A 14,463-nucleotide genomic window follows, 5' to 3' on the forward strand; every position below is an offset into this window, starting at 1 on the left:
ACATCGCATATTATAATCTCACCAAAATAGTTAACACTTAAAACTCAGTATAAGCAACTCCAGATTAGTTGAAACAATTATTTCTCAAGCTGCATTGGATAATACTGTAGTATATTAGAGGCACTTGAGTGCTTAAAGATTATGCTTTCATGACTTATGAGATGTACAACTATGTGGAGACACCACAGGTGAAATGTGAAATTTCAAAGTAGAAATAAAATATCACTACTTTGTTGTCCAACTCAATCATCACTAATATTATCTTGAAATGCTTGCTAGACTTAGTTCTTTTTGGCCCACACTCAAAATATTGCTGTATTTTAAAAGATCTTTTCCATAACACTGGTGAAGAAGTATTTTTTAATTCCCATTCTAGTTCATTATTGATGAGTTCCAATCAATAGGTCTGAGTCATCTACTTTGCTATGTAAAATTGTCTTCTTTCAAGTCAGAATTTTCTGGAATTTTTTCCTGACTATAAGGTGATTTGAAATAACACTTCCCCATCTTTAATACTTATTTTGGTATCCCAGAACAGTTGCAGGAAAGGAAAAAATTCTCTTTTCAATTTTCATAAGAATATGAGTTACAATAAAAACCCATCCCTAAAATAATACAAAAGTCTTAAGGCAGTACTATCATCACCTCTACTAGGTTTAGAAAATTCTCCCTGCCAATTATAGACTTGAGAAACTTAGTACTGTTAGGCATGACTTAGCAATAAATAAGTGAAAGCAAGATGCAATCTCCATAGTTTGTAGATACGTGTTTTTCTATATTCAACTTGGTGAGAACAAAGCATCCTTTCCCACAGCCTTAAAAAAAATTCTTCCCACTATTGTTCTTTCTGCTTGAGTTCCTCTATCACTCATCTCAAAGTTGGTGTTTATCAATGTATCATCCTTAGCCATTTTCTTAATTTACACACTCCACTGGAATGACTTTCACTCTTGTGGTTTTAAGTTTCACAAGTACTCTGAAGACTCTGAAATTTAAAAAATCTTTTCCCAAGACACAGACCTACCCAGTTATCTCCTGGACATGCCCACTTGAATGTCTCATAAATTACTAGTTCAATATTATCTATGGATTTCATCATCTTCCTTTCAAATGTGGTTCTCCTGCAGTCTCTCCAAAAATGGCACCATTATTTACCCAGTTGGCCAAATGGAAAACCTGCAGATGACTATTCACTTATTCCTTGCCCTTACTCTCACGCTAATTAAATGTTTAAGCCATACTGATTCCAACCTTTAATAACTCCCTAAATAACCATTCATCTAAACTGTCTCTGCAATTGTCATAGTTCAGACCTTTATAACTTAATACATAAATTACTACAATAACCTAAAACCCTAAAGACTGAAAAATCATGCAGAAAACCATGATTTTCTAAACTTATCTGACCATGAAATTCTTTTTCTTTTTTCCCACTTTTGTTTTTCCCCTATGAAATGAACATTCTCATGAAATACACTTTTAGAAATGTTAATCTAAAGATAAAACCCTCCTTCTCCAGCCCACTAAAATTTAATGAACATATAATCACTTTTATTTTTAGATTAAATATAACCACCCACCACGATGATGTATTCTTTTTTTCTCTCTGAGCCTATTTTAATTTCATGGTGACGAATAACAAGAAATCTATTTTCAAAATGCTATTTATCTTCTTTACAGTCTTGTTGGAGCACCTATCCTATTTTAAATCTGACAAAATTATGAAATAAGATTTAGATATGGTTTAAATCAAGAAAATCAAAATGTACTGCTAATAGGAAGGAAAAGATTTATCTGTACCTAGGGAGAAACATAAAATTAGAAGCCAAATAGGCTTATTTAATCCTGATAAAGCTGGATATGGATGCTGCCAGGCCATTACCTAAGAAATGAGAAGGCTAGTTCTAATCCAGGGGACAGGGACAGGTGATCCCACAGCAAAAATCTAAAGACCATTTTAGAATGTCTACTAGATTATGTAAGCTTCCTAAAGGCTTCATATGTCTGTACTGTTGACTGTTGTTCCTAGAGTAGCATAATGCTTGAACTATAGAGAAGGCACTCAGCAAATACTTGCTGAGTATGAATGGACATTCCGATACTTGATGTGATATGTGATAAATCTGAAACATTAACTGACCTTACCAGCATTCAGGAATGTCTTTCCCTACAAATCAGAAAGCATAGTTCTAGTTCTCCAGATCTCAAAACAGAGTTAAGGTGTGAACTAGAGAAGTAATTCAGTAACAGAGATATGAGAACAAATAAAGTCAGGGACTCTGATGCTAAAAGATAGATCTTGTGAACCTGAAACAGGAATATAGGGGGGTTCTAAAATCAACAAGGTCTCTATTACCATTTCCAACGTACTGAACTTACATCTGTATGGCAGATATAGACATATTTCAGACAAATTCCTGAAGAGCTGAAATGTTATCTATCTTGTATGTCTACATAGAAACCTAACACATAGTACCTAACACATAGCAGATGCTCGAAATGCCTAAAATAAGTTAAATAATGGCTATCTCGATATTTAGAATACAGATGTCTCTTGTTACCTTTAAGAAAACTAGCAAATTGAAGAGGTACATTGTATATGCACTAAGTACAGTAGTTTTGTTTAATAACATAGAGAAAGGCTTTTACTTAAAATGAAAAATCACCTATATCAAACTCATTGGTTTGGTGTCTGCTACTACTTAAATCATTTTATACAAAAATGTACACTTCATATCAAAAATAAATTGAGAAATGGAAAATATCTAAAAAAGTTTTTAAAATTTTACTTCTTTTCTAAGAAAATGGCTCTGTGAAATAGTTTCATATAAGAAAGACAAGAATATGCTATCCACATGAATATACAGATGGGTCAGAGCTACAGCCTGGTACTAAAAGATCTATTGTGGGCTCTGGAATAAAACCTCTATGTGATACATCCTGATCATGCCCCTTACTATATGGAAGCTACTGGGCAACTTTCTCAACCTTGGTATAAGCATTAGTTTTCTAGGCTTATAGAAACTATAAACCTAAAAATGACCTATTTTGCAGCATTCTGAACAAGATTAAATAAAATATTTTATACAAAGCACCTAGCATAGTGCCTGGCATGAAGTAGGTACTTAATAAACATTTGTTCCTTTAGAGATCCCTTCCTCTTTGAAGGAATATGTGTGCAGATGTGAAAAAATAACCAGACTTTTAAATCTAGGAGAAAGGTGGTAAGAATGATGCTGAAAACAAATCTAGTATCTGTCTCATAAATTAACAGCTGATTAAGGGTTAGAGGAGACCCTTCATTTGCCAGGTGGGTAAACAGACTCATTAGTGTGTTATCCACAAGCTCCTTCTACCCAGCAGTGCTATAGGAAAATAATACAGATGTTTGTTCTTAGATGTCTCTTTATTCTTCTTCTTTTTCTCTCATATCATAGTAACAAACAGTTTATTCTGTTATCCTACAAAAGCTTATTTCAGAGCTTCTGCCAATTTGGGTAGACTCAAACGAGACATTCTAACATTTTAAGTCATTTTAAGTCATAGAAGCTTCAAAATCAAATCATTGGGAGATGGAATTTACAAGAGTGGAAAGATTTGAAAAATCTGCAGCCTGTCCATGTAAAGATTGAAAGTGTATGTTCAGAGAACAAACCAAGGGTGTGGTAAGTGGCCATTTGCTAAGGATATGAGTAGAAGGAAGCCAGGTAAGACATCAAGACAATGGGAGAAAGACCTTGAAGGCATTGCAGAGCTCTTTCAGGCTGTCCCTTCTATCACAGGCCCAGAGTTCTAGGGGGGTAGAGTAGTTTTGGGAAGCAGGACCAGGGTGCTCTCCATGGTTTTACTGCTCAAAGTCCCCTCAAAACTCTGCTCCCTGCATTCCGGTGCAGTACTCCTTGGCCACTCCATCTATGGCTCCAGCAGGTCCAAGTGAGGCTTGTGGTGCAGCTTCAGAGGGTGCAAGCAGTAAGCTTTGGCAGCTTCCTTGTGGTGCTGACTCTGTAGACATGCAGAGTGTATGAGCTGTGGGGCCATGGCAGCCTGCACCTAGATTTCAAAAAATGTGGGAAGCCTGGGGGCCCAGGCAGAAACCTACTGCAGGGTCAGAGCTGCTGCGGAGTCTCCATCAGAGCAATGCCAAGAGGAGCTGTGGGAGTAGGGCCACTTCGGAGACACAGAATTGCAGAGCTACCAGCTTGCAGGAATAGCCTGGGAGAGCTGCAGGCACAAGACTCCAAACCATGAGGAGTTAATGAGGTTTACATGTGATTCAATGGCAGATAAAAGGACAATTATCTTTTCTCAATTACTGGCCTTTTGATAGGCTTTTCAAATAAAAGCGAAGAGTCACAATCTTTTTGGAAATAGGAATTATGATTAATTGAAACTTTTACAAAAAAGTTTCATCCACACACTCACACATTTGGTTCAATAACAAGCCATGGTACATGAGCACTAAAAGACTGAAAGATATTCTCTTGGGATTATATATGCTCTTCTTCCTCCTTTTCCTATTGAACATGAATCACAGCATTTATTTATATATGAGCACAGTACAGCAATTAAAAGTTATTTTATTTCTCCAAACTTAAGAGAAATAGTATATTCTATAGGTTAAAAATGTAAGGTCTGCTGTCTTATGATAGTCTCAAATTAAAATAAAACAGGCCCATACTATCACATATTTAATACATTTCACTTCTAGTTGTGCAAATCTGAGGCTTATCCAGGTCCACTGCCCTTTGCTCATTGTCTCTCAAAAAGCATTTAGGTCAGACAGAGAATATCAACCTTTTTACTCTGCCTTCTAATAAAAAGTTACACAGGGAAAGAAAACGTTATGTACACAGTGAAATTTGGTCAGAGGAACTTCTATTTTCTTCTTCTCTTCTACCTATATTGACATAAATAGAGATTGTACCAAACAATGAATGATCATAATTTTTTTTTTTTTGAGACGGAGTCTCACTCTGTCACCCAGGCTGGAGTGCAGAGGTGTAATCTTGGCTCATTGCAACCTCTGCCTCCTGGATTCAAGCAATTCTCCTGTCTCAGCCTCCTGAGTAGCTGGGACTGCAGGCACACGCCACCACACCCAGCTAATTTTTGTATTTTTAGTAGAGATGGGGTTCCACCATATTGGTCAGGCTGGTCTCGAACTCCTGACCTCAGGTGATCGACCCGCCTCTGCCTCCCAAGTGCTGGGATTACAGGCCTGAGCCACAGTGCCCGGCCTAATGATCATAAATTTATGCTAAACATTTTGCGTTTATGTCAGTTTCCCCTTAATTAGAAGTACTAAAATATCTAAATGATGAAAATAATAATAAACCTCTTCAATTTTACTTAATCTAAAATATAAGTTTTAATAAGGAAATTAAAGGAAAAAACATAATTATATGGATAACTTCTGGGTACGAGTTCTTTTTTAATATGTAACAATTTGTACAATAAAACTATATAACACTAGATATAGTCTCTAATTAAACTAAAATGCCATATATTTTATAATATAAATAGCTAATATATATAACAAGTGCTATTTAATGAGTGATACAATTAGGATAAATTCATCCAAAAATTTGAATTGTTAATTTTTAGATATTACCAATGTGATTTGCCATTTTGATACAGTTGTCAATAAATGATGCTCATAACTCAACCATGATTTCACATACAGAGCCACATTAAACTATTCTAGTGATTTCCCCATTACATGGATATTCTGCTATTATTTATATTGCTGAATCTTCTCTCAGAAAAACAATTACTTTTTTTTCTAACTCATACAACACTGTCTGAGATTTTAAAATATTCAATATCTCTAGTCTTGAGCAAGGAATGAAAATCATTTATTGGAATGACATTTTAAATTAGATCAAACCTAATCTTTCATGCCAAGAGGAAGCAAATAATAGTCAATCGTAGACTGTTCCTGGTCTATATGGATTTGAATCCTAGCTCTGCTACTAAGTCTTATATAATTTCTCTCAGAGCCTCAATATCCTGGGGAGAGGAACAAGATAATAATTCTATAACTCAGTGAGTTAATATAAATTTAGAACAGTGTTTAGAATGGAACAAATGTTATATAAGAATTAGCACTCATTTTTATTCATAATGACCACAAGGGTTAAGCATTTGGTATGTTTTAAAAGACTTGTCCCAGTAAATGGAAGAAAAATTCAACAGAGTTGGTCAAAACAGAAATCACATTATGGGTATTCTCTGACCCCATATTTCTTTCACAGGCCATGTGTGTCCCATGCGGCATCCTGCATGGTAGGTTATCCAGAAGTACCTACCATTTTGATGGAGCTCAAAATACCCAACTGAGGTCTGTCTGCTTTCCCCATCTCTCTCAAAGCCTAAGTCTTATGAAAACTACAATTCCTGCAAGGCACTCAAGAATGACTTCAATGGCAGACAGACACAGACTTGAGGCACCAGAACGGTAGCAGATATTTACTCCCAAGGAGCCAAGGCTGCTACAGGGTGAATTCCAAAGTGGACCCCTAGCAAATTCCAGTGGGGCTTATCTGGTGTAGGCAGAACACAGGGTACAAACTGATCCTCTGAAGTCCCTACAGATCCAATGGTGGTGCCTAGAAGGCAAGACTGGTATGGGAGAGAGGATGTGGGGATGAGAAAGGAGGAAGATTGAAATGAGCAAGCAAGCAATTAAAAAGGATGTTGTCCTTCTTATTGGGATGGGCAGTGTCGTGGAGGCCCTTACTGTACCAATCATTAACCTTCTTTAACCCTCTTTTTTCTGGATCATAGCAAAGTCAGAAATTTCTGAAGACATGCTGCGATGGTTGGTGAGCACTCAGGGAACTCAAGGCAAAGTTTTAGCAACAGGCACAGAAGTATTTTAACCTTTTTTTTTTTTTTTAATTTAAGAGATTAAGTGTCATTATGTTGCCCAAGCTGGTCTCAAATTCCTGGCCTCAAGCAATCCTCCCACCTCAGCTTCCCAAACAGCAAATAGCTGGGATTACAGGTGTGAACCACCATGCCTGGCTCAAAACCAATTTTTAACAATCAATGGAGTTGTATTGGTACACATATATGACTATCAGCCCTGGTTTGGAGGATCAAAGGAATGAGGCTAAGGTCCAACTTTGTCTTGGACCTGTCATACATTAGTTTTACAACTGTGTGGTTGTAAACGGCTGGCTCCAAGTATAACTTACCAAATTATAGGGATACATAACCAGAAACTCAGTACCACAATAAGAAAAAGTTGGGGAACTCCCAAACTTGCAGTAAATTAGTAATTAGTAACATAACTTTGTATAATAACTATATATGTTATAGTCACATACCAAACTGTAGAAGGAAAAAAATTCCTCAAGCCATTTCATTATTTCTGGAATGTCAAAGAATCCAAATCTGTCCTTACAATTTTACTCACCTGCCACTTTTTCATCTGTTTCCCTGTTACCATCATCTGAATATCTTGCAAAGTCTAAAGAATCAAGGGTACTAATGCTCCCAGCTCGATCTATAATAAAGAGAAATATAAAAGAATTAAATGAGCATTTTAATTTAATTGTTAAAAGAAGGAACAGGAATTCAAATACTTATGATTATTTCCAGTTAATAAACTTGTAATTCTAAGATCTAGGAATTCTTTTAAAATAACAACAAGAAAACAAAGTAAAAATGCTCACAGCAATTAAGCTACTTTAACCAAGTTTCCCTGCCCAAATCTCCGGACAACTCCCAAATAATGCACACACACGGAATATTTCAAGCAGCCCAGGTAAGGACAAAACAAACAAACAAAACAGAAATTTGAGCTGCCACCTAAGAAAGAGTTTACAGATTGAACAAGTGCCTACTGAAAGAATAGAATCCAGTCTTCATGGCCTAACACACACATTATCCATCACACGGTCAAAGATTGCTTAATACACAAAAACCAGTAAAATGTGATCCACTCCAAGAAATAACACAATCAATGGGACCAACTCCTAGATGATACCAGGAGATTATGGTAAAATCAGTAGACTAAGATTTTATTATAACTAGTACAACTATGCTCAGTGAAGTAAAGGAATATATGTATACAATAAACGAAAGGAGTTAATATCTTAGCAAAAACTATGGAATGTAAAAAATGCTAATAGAAATTCTAGAACTGAAATACAAGTATCTGAAATTAAAAATGCCTTGTACAGCCTAATCACAGAATGGAGATGAGAGAGGAAAGGGTCAGAAATCTCAAAGATGGATTAATGGAAATTATTCAATCTGCAGAATACAGACAAAAAAGATTGAAAAGAAAATTGACAGAGCCTTAGGGACATATGGAACAATAATAAAGGTCTAACATATGCAGAACTGGAATCCACAACTGATGAGGCAAGAGATGGGGTAGGTACAGTTTCAAGGTCAGAGAACATCAAGGAGGGTAAATAAAGAGAAGAGAAACTTAGGCACCTATTAATCAAATTGCGAAAAACCAAAAATTTAGAGAAAATATCAAAAGCAGACAGAGAAAAACAATGTTCTCATAGAGGGAAACAATGATTTGAATGACTGCTGATTCCTCATAAAAAACCATGAAACCAAAAACATCCAGTTTGGAAAAGAACAAGCAAAACTACTGCTATTCACAGATGACATGACGTTATATATAAGAAACTCTCAGGAATCCACTAAAAAACAATTAGACGTAACAAATGAGTTTTTCAAAGTTGCAGAACATGGGACCAATGCACAAAAATCAGTCGGATTTTTATACATTAGCAATGACAATCCAAAATTAAAACAAAGACAAGTTTCATTTCCAAACACATCAAAAAAATTTTAAGAATACATTTAACAAAAGCATGCAAAATGTATACAGTAAAAACTACAAAACATTGTCCAAAGAAATTAAAGATGATCTAAATCAACAGAAAGACAGCCCAGGCTTACAGATAAGAAGATCCATATCAGAACAGCAATATTCCACAATTAATCTTCAGATTCAATGCAATTCCTATCAAAATTCCAGCTGCCTTTCTTTTTTTTTTTTGCAGAAATTGAGAACTTGATGCTAAAACTCACATGGAAACAAAAAAGTCTCAGAATAGCCGAACAATCTTGAAAAGGAATAAAGATGGAGGACTGATACTTCCTGATTTCAAACTTAAGAGTAATCAAGGCAGCATGGTTCTGGCATACAGATACAGAACAATGCAATACAATTCAGAGTCCAGAAATAAGCCCTTACATCTATGGTCAAGTAGTTTTTGACAATAGTACCAAGACACTTCACTGGAGGAAAGAAGCTTTTTCAACAAATTGTGCTGGGACAACAGTATATCTACATGTAAAAAAAGGAAATTGGACCACTACTTCACATCACAAGCAAAAATGGATCTAGACCCAATGTAAGTGAAAATTGCAAAACTTTTATTAGGAAATGCAGAAGCAAATCATCATGGCCTTGGGTTAGGCAATAATTTCTTAGATATAACACAAAGCATTAGCAATGTTGTAAGCAGAAAAATGGCTCCTCACAGATGTCCACATCCTACTCCTTTGAATGTGTGACTATGTTACTTTACATGGCAAAGGTGAAGTGAGGTTGTTATTATTAAGATTGCTTATCAGCTGACCTTAAAATAGAGACATTATCCTGGGTTATTCAGATGGACTCATGTAATCACAAAGATCTTTAAAAGTGGAGGAGGGCCATGAGCCAAGGAATTCTGGCATCCTCTAGGACCTGGAAAAGGCTTCCCCTAGAGCCTAAAACCTCCAGAACTGCCAAAATCTTGATTTTAGACCATTCAGCTCAATGTGAGACCCACTGTGAGATTTCTACTATGCAGCCATAAAAAAGAAGAAGATCATGTCTTTTGTGGGAACAGCTGGAGGCCATTATCCTTAGCAAACTAACGTAGGAACAGAAAACCAAACACCACATATTCTCATTTATAAGTGGGAACTAAATGAAGAGAACACATGGACACAAAGAAGGGAACAACAGACACTGGGGCCAACTTGAAGGTAGAGGGTGGAAGGAGAGAGAGGAGCAGAAAAAATAACTATTGGGTACCAGGCGTAGTACCTGAGTGACAAATTAATCTGTACAACAAATCCCTGTAACACAACTTTACCTGTGTAACAAACCTGCACATGTACCCCCGAACCTAAAATAGAAATTAGAAAAAAAAAGAACCATGAGGTAATAAATTTGTGTTCTTTTGAGCTACAACGTTTTTGTCAACTTTTTAAAGTAGCCATAGAAAACTAATACCGTGATAAAGGAACGAATTGATAAACTAGATTTCATCAGAATTAATTTTTTTTTTTTTTTGCTTTAAAAGTCACCATGAAGAAAGTGAAAACACAATCTACACAATGGAAGAAATATGTGCAAATCAAGTATCTGTTAAGGGCCATATCTACATGATATAAAGAATTCTTATAACTCAATAAAAAAGACAGCACAATTTAAAAATGGACAAAGGGTTCTCCAAAGAAGATATGGAAATGGCCAATGAATGAAGGAGAGATGCTCAAAAGGGAAATGATATTCATTAGGGAAATGAAAATCAAACCACAACGAGGTACATTTCAAATCAACTAGATGGTTATAATAAAAGAGATGGTAAGTTGCAGAAGATGTGGAGAAACTGAAACCCTCATACATCACTCGTCTTAATGTAAAGTGGTACAGCTGCTTTGGAAGTTTGGCAGTTCCTCCTTGAAAATATTATACTAAATAAAAGAAGCTAGACACATAAACCTACATGGCTATATACTGTATGATCATTCATATAAAATGTCTGAAATTGGCAAATCCATAGAAACACAAAGTAGATTTTAGCTGGCATCATAGGAGAATGGGTAGTAACTGGGAATAGGTACAGGGTTTCTTTTGGGGTGATAAAAATGTTCTGGAATTAGAGGGGTGATAGTTGTACAATTTCGTAAATGCACAGAGAACCATCAAATTGTATACTTTAAAAGGGTGAATTGATGATATATGAATTATTTTTCACTTTAATAAAAAGACAAGACAATAGTGTTGGTGACAATGTGAAGAAATTGGAATCCTTACATCTAGCTGGTGGGAATGGTATGGACACTTTGGAAAACAGTTTAGCAGTTTCTTAAAAGGCTACAGAGTTATCTATCTCATGGGACAGTAATTCTACTTCCACCTAAAGAGAAAGGACAGCATATGTCCACACAAAATCTTGTACATAATCATTCATAGCAGCATTATTCACAATGGCAAAAAAGTGGAAACAACTAAATATCTGTCCATTGATAAATGAATAAATAAAATGTGGTATATATCCATACAATAGAATGTTATTCAGCAATAAAAAGGATGGAACTATTGAAACATGCTACAACAATGGATGAACTCTGAAAACATTATACTGACAGAAGATAGTTATAAGAGAATCACATATTGTATGATTTCCATCTATATAAATTGCACAGAATAGGCAAATATATAGTGATAGAAAGTCTGTCTCTATAGACATAGAGATTAGTGATTGGGGGTTGAGGGGGAAAATGGAGTGTATGCTAATGGATAAGAGATTTGTTTTGGGGATTATGAACAGGCTGCAAAAGTAGATTAGGTAATGGTTGTACAATTCTGTAAATATACTAAAAATGAATGGAAATATACTAAAAACCAATGAACTGTACACTTTAAATGAGGCTGAGGTGGGAGGATCACTTGAACCCACGAGTTCAAGACCAGCCTGGTGGGCAACATAGCAAGACCCTGCCTCTACAAAAAAGTAAAGGCAGAAGGAAAGAACAAACAAGTGTATTGAGTTTTCAAAGTATGGACAAGTTGTGTATGAATAGCAGTTACAATGTACAGAAGCTGGGCGGGGAGGGGGTGGTGGTGGGTGGGGGGCGGGGGGGTGGGTGGGGTGTGTGGGGCAGGAGCAGGCAAGTCATGACAGCTGAGGCTAGGTAGGTTGTAAAGTAGCAGGAAGGACATTTTAACTGCTTCTCTATTAAATTTTACACACACAAAACTTTTTTTTATCCAGCTAATGTTTAAAAAGGGACAAATAAGAGGCTATTGTCAACCCTCTGTTAAACCGTTACTTACACAGTACTTAAAGTATACATATTGATCTAAGGAAATGGATTATTTGTGTTTAGAAAGCACGATTTCGACAAATGAATGGAAGTTACAGGAATACAGATTTGGACTTCACCTTGGGCTCTCCCATCACCTTTTAAAACAGTTAGTACATCGCAATAATCAAGATGGTTGACTCTTCAATTAGGGCTATGTCATTATCAACGTACTACTTGCCTTTAAGTCCCTATTAAGTGAACTAAATGAAATTCTACATATATCATTCTTCTTAAACACTGTTTCTATTTGGAGAAACATTTAATTTCCCTGCAGTTTAATTATACCTGCTAAGTAATAGCTTGCAGGTTCTCCTTTACAAGCCTGGCCAACATGGTAAAAACCCACCTCTACTAAAAATACAAAAACTAGCAGGGTATGGTAGCAGGCACCTATAATCCCAGTTACTCTGGAGGCAGAGGTTGCAGTGACCTGAGATTGTGCCACTGCACTTCAGCCTGGGCAACAGAACGAGTCTCCGTCTCAAAAAACAAACAAACAAACAAACAAAAACAAACAAAAAAACCTGTTTTCTATCAACTTAAGTTTTTGTTTGTTTTGGAGACAGGGTCTTGCCCTGTTGCCCAGGCTGGAGTGCAGTGATAAAATCATGGCTTACTGCAGCCTTGACTTCCTGGGCTCAAGCGATCCTCCCACCTCAGCCTCCCAGTTAGCTGGGACTATGAGCCACCAGGCCTGGCTAATTTTTAAAAACAAATTATAGAGACAGGGTCTCACCACGTTGCTCTGGCTGGTCTCAAACTCCTGGGTTTCAGCAATCCTCCTGCCTTGGCCTCCCAAAGTGCTGAGATTATAGGCAAGAGCCACCACACCCAGCCCAATTTAAGTTTTAAGGCAACATAAACAAAAATAATGATGACGGAAAGCCAAATATTACAGTACTCTTCATTATAACATAGCTTCTTTCAGCACAAACTAAGAAATACCAAATACAGTAACCACAGGCATCTCAAAAAGTTAATATTAAAAATGTGCTGAACTCAGGACTACTACTTAGCAATTTAAAAATAAAAAACTGACATATGCAATAATATGAGTGAATCTGAAATGCTTTATGCTGAAAGAAGCCTTATACGAGTACCTACAATATTTCATTTATATGAAGTTTTTAGAACAGGCAATAGTAATTTATGGTAGGAAAAAATTAATAGTGGTTCTTGTGGTAAAGGGCTAGAAGGGGTAGGAACTGACTGGAAGGGCCTTGAGGGAACTTTCCAGGGTGATGGTAATATTGTATATATAATAGGAGTTTGGGTTACTACAGGTACGTTCTTTGTTCAAACTTATCAAATGGTACACTTAAGATTTATATATTTTACTGTCTTTAAATATTACCTCAAAACCTCCACAATTTTAAAATATTGAGCTCTAATTAATGATATGCACGCTAAAGTATTAAGCATATTGATATGTGCAACTTAATTTGAAAAGCATAAAAAATAAAATGGACTGTTGATGGAGAAATGGCTGAAAAGATGTACTGATATGAGATAAACCAAGTATGGTTAACTGGAATTAGGTGGTGGATGTATGGGTATAAAATTCTTTCAACTTGTCTGTATGCTTTGAACTTTTCATAATAAAAAGTTAAAGAAATAAAACTTGAATGTATGGGGGTAAAATGAGCTAACACTGGTCAGGATCCATTAATAATCAAGGCTGAATCCTGGAAAATAGCTATCCTTATTGTCTTAAATAAACAAACAAAAATTTTGTGTTTTTCTCCCTCTGTTTGAAATTGAACCAAAGCTAGACCATGAATCACTAAAAGAAAGGAAACAAATTTCAAAATATTGTGGATAAACTTTATAAGGCTTTTTACTAATAGACCTTTTAAATAACTGAAAATATAAAATGCTAAACTGGAATAAACCATTGAGTTATAAGTACATCTGCCTTGGTAAATAACTAATATGACATAAAATGGAGGGCTGGGTGTGGTGACTCATGCCTATCATCAGAGCACTTTGGGAGGCTGAGGCGGGGGACTGTTTGAGGGGTTTGAGACCAGCCTGGGAAATGTAGCGAGACATTGTCTCTACAAAAAATCGAAAAATTAGTTGGGCATGGTGGCACATTCCTGCAGTCCCAGCTAGGAGGCTAAGGTGGGAGGATCACTTGAGCTCAGAAGGGTGAGGCTGTTATGAACCATGATTGAGACACTGCATTTCAGCCTGGGTGACAGAGGGAGACTGTCTCAAAAAATAAATGCATAAATAAATAAAATAAAATGAAGTTCCTGGATTACTATGCAATACCTAAAATTTCCAGTTCTTTAAAACAAAATTAATCTACCTACTTTTCTCCAATTTTTTTATTAC

The 14,463-nt window shown here is 36.1% G+C and overlaps 1 protein-coding gene across 9 annotated transcripts in view; it reads right to left on the minus strand.

The window, feature by feature from the left end:
- The window catches only part of RELCH (RAB11 binding and LisH domain, coiled-coil and HEAT repeat containing), a 120,987-nt gene that overhangs the window by 89,351 nt on the left and 17,173 nt on the right, over window positions 1-14,463 (minus strand). For all 9 annotated transcript variants that reach the window (XM_032152119.2, XM_058438286.1, XM_032152118.2 and 6 more), the window contains exon 2: window positions 7,421-7,510. In XM_032152119.2, the coding sequence (XP_032008010.1) occupies window positions 7,421-7,510 (90 nt within the window). The remainder of the gene's footprint in view (window positions 1-7,420; window positions 7,511-14,463) is intronic.

The sequence above is a fragment of the Hylobates moloch genome, unplaced genomic scaffold, assembly GCF_009828535.3.
Source record: "Hylobates moloch isolate HMO894 unplaced genomic scaffold, HMol_V3 SCAFFOLD_5, whole genome shotgun sequence".
Classification (NCBI taxonomy): Eukaryota; Metazoa; Chordata; class Mammalia; order Primates; family Hylobatidae; genus Hylobates; species Hylobates moloch.